At 36.7% G+C, this 12,608-nt stretch overlaps 1 protein-coding gene across 1 annotated transcript in view; it reads right to left on the bottom strand.

Moving 5' to 3' along the window:
* Positions 1 to 231: 231 nt before the first annotated feature.
* Positions 232 to 12,608, bottom strand: part of psmd1 (proteasome 26S subunit, non-ATPase 1) — a 99,272-nt gene continuing 86,895 nt past the window's right edge. The window contains exons 20-25 of the mRNA XM_051693699.1: positions 9,245 to 9,414; positions 8,588 to 8,680; positions 7,078 to 7,164; positions 6,427 to 6,639; positions 3,249 to 3,412; positions 232 to 401 (exon numbers count right to left, since the gene is read on the bottom strand). Coding sequence (XP_051549659.1) covers positions 3,266 to 3,412; positions 6,427 to 6,639; positions 7,078 to 7,164; positions 8,588 to 8,680; positions 9,245 to 9,414 — 710 coding nt within the window. The 3' untranslated portion in view covers positions 232 to 401; positions 3,249 to 3,265. The remainder of the gene's footprint in view (positions 402 to 3,248; positions 3,413 to 6,426; positions 6,640 to 7,077; positions 7,165 to 8,587; positions 8,681 to 9,244; positions 9,415 to 12,608) is intronic.

The raw sequence follows: 12,608 nt of genomic DNA, 5'->3' as shown, positions 1-12,608 counted from the left end.
TGACCCCAAACTTTTGAACGGTAGTGTAAGTATTATTAATCATACTGATCTAGTGCCACAAATTATGGCTTAATTATCAGTTGAGTACACATGTATATAAACATATTAGCTGACAATAATGCAAAGATTTAATTATATACACACACAAACATGCGTGCATGCACACAAACACTGAGAACACTTTGGTGTTAGCCACCATAATACACCATAATAAAAGATGATATCCCAATCTTATGTTGAACATTTACATTTTATTTTAATGATTGAAATTAATCATGTAAAACATTCCCCAAGCGACCGTGATTGGCCAGGTGGAGAAAACAACATATAAAAGGAAAAAATGGTGGAGGAGTGGACATGGAGCGGTGCATGCTGGAAACTCGCTGAATTCAGAACACCACCTGCAAAAGAGAGACACGATCAGTTCATAAATTACACTAAGTTTTCAAAACAATCACTGAAATGCAGTGCATACTTTATGCACTGAAATTTCATAAAGAAAATGAAGCCTACATTTTGGACCATTAAGATTTTTTACATTGTGACATTTTCCAAACTTCCAAACACACATTTTACCCCCCAAATCTAATTTCGATAATTTTTTTCATGTTGTAATAACAAAAGTATCATAATAACCATCTTTTTTCACACTGCGGTAATGAGAACATCATTATGAAAATCGTATATTTTTTTTTGCATTGTGTTCTTATAATGATCATCTTTTTTCACATTGCGGTAATACGAATATCATAATGATAATCTTTTTCTCAATGTGGTAATGAGAATATAATAATTATCATATTTTTTTGGGATGCGGCAATAACTATCATAATGACCATATTTTTTTTACATTGCATTAATGAGAATATTATAATGACAATCTTTTTTTCAGGAAGCGGCAATAAAAATATTAGGGCTGGGAAATTTAAAATGTTAATATCTGCGATTAATAGTTGACTGTTAAATGCGTCAAAAACAATTTACGCAATTAATGCAGTATCCGTTAATGCATTAGGTATCATGAACAATGAACAATATATTTTTACTGCCTTTATTAACTGTAATATTAGTTAATAAAATTCCAATTGTTCATTGTTAGTTCATGTTAGTTCATAGTGCATTAACTAATGTTAACTAATACAATGTTTGATTTTAAAAATGTAATAGTATATGTTGTAACTAATATGAAGTTCATTAGTTCATGTTAACTACAGTAATGTTGTTAAATAATGTTAACAAATGGAACCTTTTTGTAAAGTGTTACCATAATTTTACTGTGTGGGGCATTAACAAATAACTGTACAATATAACTCGCAAAAGTGTGGCAAAGGGCACTTTTAAAAAAATCTGTATCCGCATCGGCTGATCTTAGTGTTAAAAAAAATAAAAATAAAATAAAAAATAAAAAATAAAATCGGACTCAAATTTCCTGATTGGTGCACCACTAATCAATTTGTTTCATATCTGTATGTTTAGTGTCTTAAAAAGCATTCCCAATGTACACTTGTCTTCCCAATAAAGCTTGATATGAATTGAATCTTTCCATTTGATCCTATTATTAAAAAAGTCCACTGAAAAATGGCAGATGCTGTCCAACTTTTAATTACAGCACGTACATTTTATGGAACGTAAACATATACTTGTAACAAAGATGTATACCTGTACAAATGTGTCTAATTAACTGATAATTAGCTACTAATTAACTAATTAGGATTTAACATGCACATATTTAAATAATTAAATAAATGATGATTAACCAATTTCTTTAAGACAAATATATGTGTGATTAGATATTAATGTTTGTTTTAATGTACAATCATGATTAATCACAATTAGTCACAGAAAACTGTGTGATTAACTGGTTAATCATTTTCATTTGATGCTGAGTTTTGTGCAGAGCGCTCTCTGGTATTTTAGATGGTGAGGCAATTTGATCAAAAATCAGTCGGAGGGCCAGACAAAGATGATTGGCGGGCCGGATTTAGCCCACAGGCCGCCAGTTGACTAGCCCTGGTCTACAGTGTGAACAGTCAGATTGCAATTCATGTAATTTTTACTTCAATTTAACTCAACTTTTGTCATAATTACCAAATCGATTTACACGATGCTGTGTATCATAAAATGATGTGCAAAATATATTTAAAATACATATTAATATACATTAGGTCTCAAAATATTACTGATAATGCATAAAGACTGGAAGTGCACAACTATTCCAATTTCATATAATAACAATGTCATCATATGAAATGTGTCAAATTTGTTGATTACAGTGTTTGGTAAGTTACTAAAAAAATTTAACCCACTACAAATTTCTAATCATCTATATTGTAATCATATTACTTTACTGATTACTTCATCGAGAAAGTAACCAAATTACTAATTACTTTAAGTTAATTTCTAAAACACTTTAAAGGAATGTTAGTAATTCAGCTCAACAAATGACACACACAGAAATACAAACAGATGTACTAATGAACATAAAAATTAATATTTTAAAATGTATCATACATCAATAATATTATTTTAGAAATATGTGAAACCCGAGTAATGTTCTTAAAAATAATTACCTTACTTGAAAGTCAGTAAAATGTTTTACACTACCTTTTTACATAAGTAATTGGATTATAGTAACTAATAACTTTGTAATCAGATTACAAATCTGGTTGATAAATGATAAACATGCCAGATTAGGGAGTTTTACACAAGTGTCAGTTTAAAATAAATAAGTAAATAAAATAAATCAGAACTGAACTCTTTGACGTATGGTGAGAATATTGGCAAAGACATGTAATAACTATCTGTTTTAATCATTTAAGACTAATAATAATGTCCAAAAAGGATACAGATATCAAGTCTACACCTCTGACTGGCTAGTTTTATTCCTGAGTTTAATCTAGTAATATGTTACATTTCAAAATTCAATAAAATGTTTTTTTTAAAGAAATTATGATTTTGACGCCTTTTGTAGGGGTCACATGAGTGTTTTTGAGGCTCTTAACAACTGTGTGAAGTGGACAACTTGTGTTGCTTACATTCCAAAGGAAGTGATGAGTTTGAACTGTGTGCAGAGAATACAGGCCAAAAAGAACCCAAAGTCTTAAAATTCACAACTGCTATACCATCTAAGGCCAAACATATCTCTACCGCTGGGAATAATGGTCATAAAACTCAAAGATACAAAAGTAGTGTGAGCGCTTCAGTGGATCAGTATTTGTCAGTGTTGTGTTCATAAGGAGTTAGTTTACCTTTACGGTGGAGTATGTCACTCATCGATGTACTCAAATGGCTCTGGGGCCTCGGGCTCCTGCTCTTCCTCCTCTATCTTGGGTCCATGAGCAGACACAGGCTCCACAAGCTCCTCGTCTTCTTCACTGGTGTCTTTCATGATGATAATGCCACCGGTTTGTAACTGAAGATGACAATGTGGATGAATGGTGTTAATATATTGGTGATAATATACCATCAAATAGGAGTGAAACATGCATCACGTGTCCAAAAGAAGGCATTACTACTGAAACATCAGCAAAACTATCCATTTTATAACTATAATTATAAACTTGTATGCAAATTTCTACTCAAAAATGGACATTTTGTATTTTTATGAAGTAGACCTGGATGATTTGGAGATGGTGCACGTCAATGCAAATCTCAATGGTATGATGCTTTGGGTGGTTACCAGGGCGTTGCTTTGCAGTTGCAAGGGTGTTCTCGGTGGTTGTCGGTGTTGCTATGCAGTTACTGAGGTGTTCTGAGTGGTCGCTCACCAACCCTAGTCAAAAGAGCTCACTCCCAAGTCTCAATGATACTCTGGCCTTTAGATATGGCTTAGGGTCAGTGTAAGTCTATGGGATTTGTTTCACTCATCTGCCAGGTGAAAATCCTAAACGCAATCACTTAAGGCCCCGATATACTTCCGGAGAAATAGTTCTTCATTCAGGGGTAAAATGAAGTTCTAAACAGCTAAGCAACGGGGTATAATTTTTTTTTTTTTTTGCGAACACTCAGACACCAGTCACTCCACTGTGGGAGGCGTATAGAGAAGCATTTAAATATGAGGACACTACATGTAAAACCTTTAAATCATCATCGAGTGGTTAAAACCGCTAAAAACACATTTTAAAGTAATATATAGTTCTGGAAAAAATTAAGAGGCCACTCAATTTTTCTAAAATCCGCATCTCTACATGTATGGCAGCCATTCCATTCCAGTGTCTGTTGAATTCCAACACAAGCACACCTCATTCTACTTACTGATTAGGTGATCAGCTGAACCAAATCTTTGATTTAATGAGGAAAAGTATAAAAACCACTGCTGTTGTCATCACTATCCTCTTGCAATAGGACCAGCTGGATGGCAAAAACAGTACTAGTAGTACCTCAAAAGTAATTGGAATCAAAAAATAACTACTGACCATGCCAAAAGAGTTGAAAAGAAAAGTTGAGTAAGGAAAAGAAGGGTTTAATTCTGGCTTTATTTGCAGAGGGATACAGTGAGCATCAGGTTGCTTCCATCCTAAACATTTTCAAAGATGGCAGTTCATAAGAACAAGGTCAAGCAGCAGACATTGGGGACAACAAAGCTACAGACCGGCAGAGGGCGAAAATGACTCCAATGACTGGCAACTCATTTGAATGTCACTCAACAACCATAGGATGACATCAAGTGACCTATAAAAATAATAGCAAACGGCAGCTGGGGTAAAGTGCATGGCGAGGAAGGTTCGAAACATGCTCCTAGGGGCAGGGCTGAAGTTGTGCAAAGCTAGAAAAAAGCCCTTCATCAATGAGAAGCAAAAAACCATAAGGATTGGACCGTAGAGGACTGGAGTAAGGTCATCTTCTCTGATGAGTAAAATTTTCAGCTTTACCCAATACCTGGTCCTCTCATGGTTAGACGGAGACCTGGAGAGGCCTACAAGCCACAGTGTCTCGCACCCATTGTGAAATTTGGTGGAGGATCGGTGATGATCTGGGGGTGCTTCAGCAAGGCTAGAATCGGGCAGATTCGTCTTTGTGAAAGAAGCATGAATCAAGCCACGTACAACGTTATCCTGGAAGAAAACATGCTTCCTTCTGCTCTGACAATGTTCCCCAACTCTGAGAATTGGTTTTTACAGCAGGAAATGCTCCATGCCACACAGCCAGGTCAATCAAGGTGTGGATGGTGGAGCACAAGATCAAGACCCTGTCATGGCCAGCCCAATCTCCAGACTTGAACCCCATTGAAAACCTCTGGAATGTGATCAAAAGGAAGATGGCTGGTCACAAGCCATCAAACAAAGCTGAGCTGCTTGAATTTTTGAGCCAGGAATTTCATAAAATCGCCCAACAGCAATGTAAAGGCTGGTGGATAGCATGCCGAGATGCATGAAAGCTGTGATTGGAAATCAGGGTTATTCCATCAAATATTGATTTCTGAACTCTTCCTAAGTGAAAACATTAGTATTGTGTTGTTTAAAAATGAATATGAACTTGTTTTCTTTTGCATTATTCGAGGTCTGAAAACACAGCATCTTTTTTTTTTTTTTTTTACCAGTTGTCATTTTCTGCTAATAAATGCTCTAAATGACAATATTTTTATTTGTAATTTGGGAGAAATGTTTATAGAATAAAACAAAAATTTTCATTTTACTCAAACACATACCTATAAATAGTAAATCCAGAGAAACTGATAATTTTGCTGTGGTCTCTTAATTTTTTCCAGAGCTGTATATGCAGTAGATAATGTTTAATTTGTCTTGTTTACATTGTGAAGTCATGACGCTCATGTGCCAACACGCTATATACGGCCATAATTTGCACCGATTACACTCTGTTAATGCCATTTATGATGACACCGATGCTACAGCAACGATGGGTGTATAAAAGTGTTAATGTTCATAATACAGACAAAAGAATGGTGATAAGAGGCATGTCTTACTTTAGACAGATGTGTTAATGGCTTTCGCTGCAGATGGCACATGAGTGAATGGGCACTTGAGAGTATTTTGAGTAGATTTGATTCATTTTGTGGACTAATAAAAAAACGCATGACATGCATGGGAAATGTCTCTATGCAAACGATCTTATTGATGTAGGTTAATGTGCACCATTTCGCTAATAACTCTACACACCATTGTAGAGTTGAATACAGACTGAACAATGTAAATAAAGTAGTAGGTGGAGCTTCGGGTCACACCTACCGATGACGTGGACCAATGGCTGTAAGGTGTTTAGCAGCCAGTTAGACGTTTTCCTTAAATTGTGCCCAGGTGAACTGTTAAGATCCACAGAAACGAATGGAAAACACCTTTTTGGCTAGATTTTGTTCTAAATGACGTCACATCCGCTCGTTTTTAGATTTCTTATTAAGTATATCTGGGCCTTTAGAAAATAAACAGCACACCTATTACTTGACTGTAAAGTAAATGAGGTCAGACTCACAGGTTTGAATGGCTGGTATCTGCAGTTGTCAGGCATGGAGAGAACTTTGAGCTGAGCAGACATGACACGAGCTGGGTTCTCCATCATCTGAAAGTTCGGCTCTGGATCCTTTTTCTTTTCTTTTTCTTTTTCTTTCTCCTTCTCTTTTTCCTTCTCTTTCTCCTTCTCCTTCTCCTCATCTTTCTTCTCCTTCTCAGCCTCCGCCTGTGTCTCCTGCATTAGAAAAAAAAATGACAGGAGTAAAGATTAAGTCATCCTTTAAAATCTCAGATTTCAGTTAAATAACACTGAATACACACAACTCTATTATTGTTATATTTCTTGAAATGCCTTTGTATCCAAAAGTGCATCAGCATTAGGCAAAGCATCACTCACACAGCAAGTTTAAATTGTTCTGACAGAAAGTCTGCTACTGCAGGGTACTGGCCATCTGCAAGCTATTGCTAAATCAAAACACATTTAATAGGCCATAATTCAAAGACAGGCCCAGATCTGAGAGTCTTTACTGGTGTGCGAGACTTTGCTACAAATAAGAGCTTCTGAAATGCAGGGAGTCACAAACACTGGATTTGTGTGGTTTCTGAAAGTGTTTTGCATGGGTTCTTGTACAAAGAATGATCTGGATCTGGTGTTGGACAATAAACAACATACCACTTCCATCTTCTCCTCCTCCTTCTCTTTCTTCTCCTTCTCTTTCTTCTTGGCTTTGGCCGTGATGGACAGAACAGCAGTGGAAACCTGACAAAAGATCAGCGGGTCAAAACAAGCCATGAAATCTGGGACTACTTCTAATCTCAAGAACATGTTTTGGTAGCCAATCGGCCAGAGATTTTACAAACCACAGGTGAAAGTTAACAGCACACGGCAACAAAAAATTTCTTAATTAGTGTTTTTATAATTTTTCAGAAAAATATACAATATCCTTAAAACAAGATACATTTACTTATGAAACAAAAGTTTTTTTTAAAGATATATATATATATATATATATATATATATATATATATATATATATATATATTACCACACTGGCAATGTTTTCTTATTTTAAACATTAACTACATGAATTACTTTGTTAGTATTATGATTAAATGAAAAAAAAAAAAAAAATACTGGAAAGAAAATCAGCATTAGAAAAATAGAAAAAATTATTATTATTAATAATAAAAAAAATTAATTCACTGATATTTCAAAGTTTTCCATGATAATGGGAACTACCCGATTCCGGTACCTGTATTGACTTATTAAATGCAGCCTTTTGGAATTCACAACATGATTGTAATCCCTTAAACTCTATTGCATTTTGGGCTGCCGCCCGCAATTTTTCACACTCAAATTTAAAAGCTCACCATTCACACATACTGTGGACTAATTGCAAAACATTGGTCTAATTTTTTCATAAATTTTGGCTATTTGGGACTTACAGCAGCAGTGATCGGTGCATAAGAGATGTTTGTATTTGATGACTTACAGAAATCATATTTTACATTGTGATTCTTTTGAAAATATTTCGAACTGTGGTATTAGGGCAACAAAATAAACAGTTGCATTCCTGAAAATGAGAGCTTTAATTTGATGTGTGATTTGTCCATTTAGGTGCTATATGAAGGACTTTTATTTTCATATAAATATTTCTACAACATTACCTCCAAGGGCGCTAGTTTTCAACGCGAATGTTTTGAGGCCTTATTTTGGTATTTTAAGTAACAAATGAAGTGAAGGTTATCTATGAAAATCTCAGATTCTAAGCTTTCAAATGATAGCTCAATATGCCGGACTTACAGTATGTATACAGAAACTTTAGTGTTTTAAGCATACTTTTTTCGCAATATAGCACCCCCCTTTGGAACCGCCGACAGGTCCAACAGAGTTTAATTAAGGAGACTTTAAATTTAATGTCATATGGACTTCTTTAATGGTGCATTTATTGTTATCTTATGTTATTTTTGGAGCTTGTCAGTAACAACCATGCAGTAACTAACACACAATATCGTATTTGGATCGGGTTTGTTGGACCGATACGCAATCCAGTAAAAAACGTCAGTATTGAAGACGATACCGATTCAGGTATCGGATCGGTGCATCCATAATAGGAACCAAGAGAAATACAAAATTCTGATGAGGAAAATTATTTTTGCAATACTGAGGGGTTACAACAAACCTTCTCTTTTTCTTTCTCCTTTGGCACTTCCAAGGGTGGAGGGTAGGCAAATGTGGAGGGTTTGCAGTTGGATCGATACTGTACTTTCGGCATCTGTTTAGGGCACAGAATCAAAACAAAAAAAGCTTTGAAAAGAGGTGAAACAGGCCTGTATTTTTTCAGTTTATATTTAGTTTGAAAGGGCAGGCTTGGACATAAATGTCTGGCATAACAGAGATAAAAAAATAAAAAAACACTGATCCCAATGCAAAAACATAAGACTCTGTTCCAAACCTACTGAGCTGCCTACCTAGACAGCATTTCAAGGCATCACAGGCACACTCCCAACACAAAAGTCAAAAGGTAGACAGCAACCGTATGCTATATTTTGGAGGAATCAACTTCCCCTAAATGAGAAACACTACACCACTGCACTGCCTGCTGATGCTAACTTTCCTTGCATGGTTTAATGTTTTGTCTCCTTACTGGGCACACATGAATTAGAAATGCAGCCTCGTTTTTAAATTAGGGAGTTAAAAATACTATATGACAAATCCTTTTACCTTCAGAATGTCCAAATTCAACCATCTCTGTCACAGTGGTCACCCTGTATCAATGTGTACGTCTCTGGTCCAGCGCAAAACAACCGTGCAACTTACAGCATGGGTATCTGCTTACCTTTAAGTCCTTGTTGAGGCCAATGATGGCCGTGGGTGTGAAGGCCAGGGACAGGAAGTGAGAGAGTGGGAACCAGAACCAGAACTGGGTGAAGACCAGCAGACCCACCACAGATGGCATGTGGGTGTGGCCTGTACGTGACTGCAGAGAGATCGTTACGTTACGACCACCTGAAAAGTGTCAGAAAGACAGATATTTAGTCCTCAGGACACCTATGCATACTGTGCATAAAAATGGCAAGAGCTTTCAGTAAAATCCCAAGCTATAATGATTGGTTGGCTTGAAGTACAGTAATTTCTGGGTCAGGGTTCATAGGTTTATATCAGTCCAACTGGAAACAGTTGTTTTCCCAAGCTACTTAAAATGAGCACTTCTGAGAAAGACGACCTAGTCGTTGATTTAATGAAGTTTGTGAAGTTCATGGCATTGAATCTTTGAAAGACATTCAGTGTTTTGTCTAAAACACTTTGTAGCACGTAATTGAGATACCCTTGAGCACATCTGTATATTCTGCATTGTTTGTAGAGCTATAAATAATGTCAGATTTACCCGCCCCTAATAGAGCACAAAGTAAAAATCGTGCTTATTTTTTTAATCGACAAACTTTTGCCTTTTTTTTTAATCCCCTTTTCTCCCAATTTGGAATGCCCAATTCCCACTACTTAGTAAGTCCTTGTGGTGGCGTGGTTACTCACCTCAATCCGGGTGATGGAGGACAAGTCTCAGTTGCCTCCACTTCTGAGACCGTCAATCCATCTTATCATGTGGCTTGTTGTGCATGACATCGCGGAGACTCCTCATGTGGAGGCTCATGCTACTCTCCGCGATCCACGCACAACTTACCACGCACCCCATTGAGAGCAAGAACCACTAATCGCGACCACGAGGAGGTTACCCCATGAGACTCTACCTTCCCTAGCAACCGGGCCAATTTGGTTGCTTAGGAGACCTGGCTGGAGTCACTCAGCACACCCTGGATTCGAACTCGTGAATCCAGGGGGTGGTAGATCAAGAAACTTTTTTTTTAACAAAACCTGCTCCTTGAAACAACCACACCATCTTTTTCCAGAGCAGCCTGTATTTCTCCTGAGGTTACCTGTGTTTTTTTTCTTTGTATCCCGAACAATTCTTCTGGCAGTTGTGGCTTAAATCTTTCTTGGTCTACCTGGCCTTGGCTTGGTATCAAGAAATCCCTGAATTTTCCACTTCTTAATAAGTAATTGAACAGTACTGACTGGCATTTTCAAGGCTTTGGATATCTTTTTATATCCTTTTCCATCTTTATAAAGTTCCATTACCTTGTTACTGCTCCCCATGGCTCAGTATCTAGCCTGCTCAGTGCATCCACGTGAGAGCTAACAAACTCATTGACTATTTATACACAGACACTAACTGCAATTTAAAAAGCCACAGGTGTGGGAAATTAACCTTTAATTGCATTTAAACCTGTGTGTGTCAACTTGTGTGTCTGTAACAAGGCCAAACATTCAAGGGTATGTAAACTTTTGATCAGGGCCATTTGGGTGATTTCTGTTATTATGATTTAAAAAGGAGCCAAACAATTATGTGATAATAAATGGCTTCATATGATCACTATTCTTAAATAAAAGACAGTCATATTTTCAAAATCAATGGCAAAATTTCACAATTTCTGGCAGGGTATGCAAACTTTTGAGCACAACTGTATATAGTACTGTGCAAAAGTCTTAGGCACATACGATGTTTCACAAAAGCATTTGTCTTAAGATGGTTATTTATATCTTCAGCTTTAGTGTGTTAATATGAAATATAAAAGTTAGACTCCCAAACATTACTTTTGCAAATAGAAAAGATTAGAACAGAAGAACAGGGAGCCCTGCAACAGATGTCACTCTGAGATTACAAAAAGAGACAGAAGCAATTGAGACAGCCTAAATAGATAGAAAAACTGTGGCAAATTCTCCAAGAAGCTTGGAACATCCTATCTTCCAACAACCAAGAAAAACTGTGTCAAGGTGTACCTAGGAGAATTGGTGCTGTTTTAAAGGCAAAGGTGGTCACACCGAATAATGATTTAGCTTTTTTGTTTACCGGACTCTGTATGACATTAAGTGATAAATGAAAACGATTTATTTCATTGTTTTTGAAGACATCCTCACTATGCAACATTTTTCACAAGTGCCTAAAACTTTTGCACAGTACTGTGTGTATATATATATATATATACACACACACACACACACACAAACACACACACACAACTGAAGTCAGAAATTTACATACACCTAAGCCATTTAAACTCAGTTTTTCACAATTCCTGACATTTAATTGTAGAAAACATTCCCTGTCTTAGGTCAGTAAGGATCTGATGTCTTGAGATGTTGCTTTAATATATCCACATCATTTTCCTTCCTCATGACGCCATCTATTTTGTGAAGTGCACTAGTCCCTCCTGCATCAAAGCACCCCCACAACATGATGCTGCCACCCCCATGCTTCACGGTTGGGATGGTGTTCTTTGGCTTGCAAACCTCACCCTTTTTACTCCAAACATAACGATGGTCATTATGGCCAAACAGTTCAATATTTGTTTAATCAGACTAGAGGACATTTCTCCAAAAAGTAAGATCTTTGTTCCCATGTGCACTTGCAAACTGTAGTCTGGCTTTTTTATGGTGGTTTTGGAGCAGTGGCTTCTTCCTTGCTGAGCAGCCTTTCAGGTTATGTCGATATAGCACTTGTTTTAGTGTGGATACAGGTACTTGTCTACCTGTTTCCTCCAGCATATTCACAAGGTCCTTTGCTGTTGTTCTGGGATTGATCTGCACTTTTCGCACCGAACTACGTTCATCTCTTGGAAACCGAATGAGTCTCTTTCCTGAGCAGTATGATGGCTGCGTGGTCCCATGATGTTTACACTTGCGTACTATTGTTATGGGTACTTCCAGGCATTTGGAAATTGCTCCCAAGGATGAACCAGACTTTTGGAGGTCCACAATTGTTTTTCTGAGGTCTTGGCTGATTTCTTTTGATTTTCCCATGATGTCAAGCAAAGAGAGACTGAGTTTGAAGTTAGGCCTTAAAATACATCCACAGGAACACCTCCAATTGACTCCAATTAGCCTATCAGAAGCTAATTGGCTAAATGCTTAAAGGCTTGACATAATTTTCTGGAATTTTCCCAGCTGCTTAAAAGCACAGTTAACTTAGTGTATGTAAACTTCTGACCCACTGGAATTGTGATATAGTCAATTAGAAGTGAAGCAATCTGTCTGTAAACAATTACTTGTGTCATGCACAAAGTAGATGTCCTAAACGACTTGCCAAAACTATAGTTTGCTAATATGACATCTGTGGAGTGGTTAAAAGAGTTTTAATGACTTCA

This window comes from Myxocyprinus asiaticus, chromosome 49 (assembly GCF_019703515.2).
Source record: "Myxocyprinus asiaticus isolate MX2 ecotype Aquarium Trade chromosome 49, UBuf_Myxa_2, whole genome shotgun sequence".
Classification (NCBI taxonomy): Eukaryota; Metazoa; Chordata; class Actinopteri; order Cypriniformes; family Catostomidae; genus Myxocyprinus; species Myxocyprinus asiaticus.
The sequence above is the reverse complement of the archived record's forward strand: the minus strand, read 5'-3'. Positions and strand labels throughout refer to the sequence as shown.